At 40.4% G+C, this 3,129-nt stretch overlaps 1 protein-coding gene across 1 annotated transcript in view; it reads left to right on the top strand.

Annotated features, from left to right (window-relative positions):
* Nucleotides 1-3,129, top strand: part of rasef (RAS and EF-hand domain containing) — a 15,507-nt gene that overhangs the window by 8,457 nt on the left and 3,921 nt on the right. Inside the window, exons 7-13 of the mRNA XM_014020799.1 lie at nt 754-822; nt 917-983; nt 1,261-1,346; nt 1,869-2,178; nt 2,266-2,424; nt 2,520-2,670; nt 2,862-2,943. Coding sequence (XP_013876253.1) covers nt 754-822; nt 917-983; nt 1,261-1,346; nt 1,869-2,178; nt 2,266-2,424; nt 2,520-2,670; nt 2,862-2,943 — 924 coding nt within the window. The remainder of the gene's footprint in view (nt 1-753; nt 823-916; nt 984-1,260; nt 1,347-1,868; nt 2,179-2,265; nt 2,425-2,519; nt 2,671-2,861; nt 2,944-3,129) is intronic.

Genomic DNA, 3,129 nt, shown 5'->3' with positions numbered 1-3,129 from the left:
GTGTGTGTGTGTGTGTGTGTGTGTGTGTGTGTGTGTGTGTGTGATTAATTGAAGATAATCAAAAATTCTATGGTAAAAAAAACTCATAAGGCAAGTTTTTTTTTGTTTTTTTGTTTTTTTTTTAGCCTGCCTCTGTTTTTATTCTGCACTTTGAACATGAGCACAAACTTGCACTCGAATTCAGACGATCCTTTAGATGCAAATCAAACACGTCTAATAAACGCTGAGGTTGTAAATCTGGTCCRGGGGCTGCTCGTCGAATCAGTTTCAGAGAGACAGAGACGCACACAGAGGCGTCGAGGCTCCTCCTCGGTTCGTTTGTCCCCTGGAGGTTTGGTTTTGTCAGAGTCGAAACAGGATATCCTGAAGTGACTTCACGCACAAAAACCTTTCTCAGGAGGGTTGCTCGGCAACAGAAGCAACAGAGCAGTAAAGCTGACCTTTCTTCATGAACCAGCCCATCAGCTGTTTCTTTATCTCGCGATCATAAACTGGATGAAACATCAGTTAGAAACTAAATGCTGCTTCTGTGCTGAAAAGTAATTAAAAACTGCAAAGTTTTCCCACTTTTTTAATCTTTTTATATGTTGTTGTGTTGGTACAGTTCAAAGTTCTAACAAAAATCTGACCATCAGTTCATTTAACTGACATCTGAGGCTAAAGCTATAAATTTAGATGCTCTTCGTCATAAACAGGTTGTTGTTTTTTTTCTTTCACACTCAGCAGTTGTGTCGTCTTTGTGTTTCCCCGCAGAGATGAGGAGCTCATGAAAAATTTRGCTGATGAACGAGACATCCTGGAGCATCAGATTGAGATTCTGCAGTAAGAAGCGTGCATCCTTACAGAAACCATCTGCTTAAAATTTAAAATCGTAAACAAACGTATTAAAAGCTGAATTTGTTTTGTGCGTGGCCAGGTCAGCCAACAGGAAGCTCCATGACAGCAACGATGGTCTGAGAGCTGCTCTGGAGAAGGTCACAAGGGTAAAACTCTACTTTCATCAAATTTAATTTTTATTAATTTATTAAATTAATAAAATTTACTGAAATTTATTTTATTACTTTAAATCATACGATCTTAATTCATGTGATTAGAAAAATAAACTTGATGTAAATCTGAAGCTTTAACACAGAAATACATTAAGCCATGACAATAAATTCTTCACTTTGTTTTCTCTATTTATAGGATCTAAACAATATATTTCCTTATGAAGTGACAGCAAAGTTAGAAAAAGCTGAAAACATATTTTGTGTGTCTCAGTCTGGTACAGGTGGGTCATCAGGTGGAGCTGAGAGAAACAGAAGTAAAAGTATCTGCTACACATCACCGTATGCACTGATGGACAAGTAAGAAAAACTCAAATGCACTCGGTTAATAAAAGCATACAKAAAAGTTACAGTAAACAGWATCAGTTCAGATKTTTTGAAGTGGGATTTTGTGAAAGACTCAAAAAATTAATTTCTTACCTTCTGTAGCTAACTCTCTGATTGACTTCAGTTTTGAAAAACGCTGCTTATTTTAACCGCAGTGATGAGCTAATGGCTAGTTTAAACGTAACCAAGCACAAAACGGAGTGAAAATAAATTTTAAAAGGCGAAGTTGTTATAAAACATTGGAAATCTGCTTGTTTGTTGCATTACCCTTAAAAATAAAAATATTTTTTCTCTAAACTGAGGTCACTCAGAGATGTCTACAACAGGTAAGATATTTATTGCTCATAACTTTTCCACAGAACCCCACTTCAAGAATCTGAACTTTCCTCAGATTTAATAAGCTGAGTAAAGCAAAACAATCATTTATTTATTTATTTATTTATTTATTTATTTATTTTTTTAATTTCACGCCCTCCTCCTCCTCCTTCTCCTCAGGCTCAGCCAGCGTTTGGATGACTACCCTCTGTACAACCGCCGGCTGAGCTGTGACACTCTGGCTTTGGCCATGTGTGACCCCGGCCTGAGGAGACACAGCAGCGAGTGTGAGGAGGAGGAGGAGGAGGACAGATTCCCAGAGATGGACAGCGGCCTGTCCACACTCCGACGCTCGCACGGAGGCTACGACTCAGAGCACGAAGTCAAGACTCAGGACGAGGAAGAGGAGGAGGAGGAGCTGAGGAAGAAGGTCCATATTCACGTTCGTGACCTGGATGAGAGCATGCTGGAAGAGAGCTCCGACACKGAGGTGGGACAAAAACAAATCGAGCTTGTGGATCACTTTGCACAGTCTGCAGGATGTTTCTTTTGTTGGTTAAAAGTTTTTTTTTTACAGAGGTTGTTTGTGTCGCAGGCGGCAGAAACACAAGACGGTGAATCGGCGATCGGGTCAGACAGCAGCTCGGTTCTGGACTGGAAGCCGAACGAGTCCGTTACTGTCTTCACGCCCCCTGCTCCAGCGACGAAGAAAGCCCTCAGTGCCATCACTGCAGAGGTGAGGGGAAAACTTTTCACTCTAATTATCAGGGGCATGAGTTTCAGAAATATAGAAATAAAAAAATAAGGCGCCTTATAAAATCATCTCTGCAGCGTGAGGACAAGGAAAACGCTGACCTCGGCTACATGACTTCAGAGAAGGCCTACAGGGTGGTGTTAGCTGGAGATGCAGCAGTGGGTAAATCCAGCTTCCTGCTTCGCCTCTGCAAGAACGAGTTCAAGCTGAACTCCAGCACTACTCTGGGTGAGCCTGATACTTTGTCTCGTTCCTTCCTCTAACCTTCAATAAGTGCTTTATTACGAAGGAAATGTGAACTATTGTAACTTTCATTTTATAAATCACTGTTTTTATCAGAATGGTGCTGTCTGCTCTATGATGTAATCTTTTATCAGCAGAACATGTGGACATTTTTTTTCTCTCTTTTGTGTTTTCAGGTGTTGATTTCCAGATGAAGACACTCGTTGTAGACGGAGAGCCAGTTTTGTTACAATTATGGGACACTGCAGGACAAGAAAGGTGTGAAATTTAAGGATTACATGCTGGACAAACATCAACAGGACATGATGTCACTTTATTCCATCAGAACAAATTTTAATCTGGTTGTGGGCTCAGAGAAGAAAATGTCTGAATTCTCTTCTCTTCTCTTCTCTTCTCTTCTCTTCTCTTCTCTTCTCTTCTCTTCTCTTCTCTTCTCTTCTCTTC

This window comes from Austrofundulus limnaeus, unplaced genomic scaffold, assembly GCF_001266775.1.
Source record: "Austrofundulus limnaeus strain Quisiro unplaced genomic scaffold, Austrofundulus_limnaeus-1.0 Scaffold265, whole genome shotgun sequence".
NCBI lineage: Eukaryota > Metazoa > Chordata > Actinopteri > Cyprinodontiformes > Rivulidae > Austrofundulus > Austrofundulus limnaeus.
This window is presented reverse-complemented; position numbering and strand designations above follow the sequence as displayed.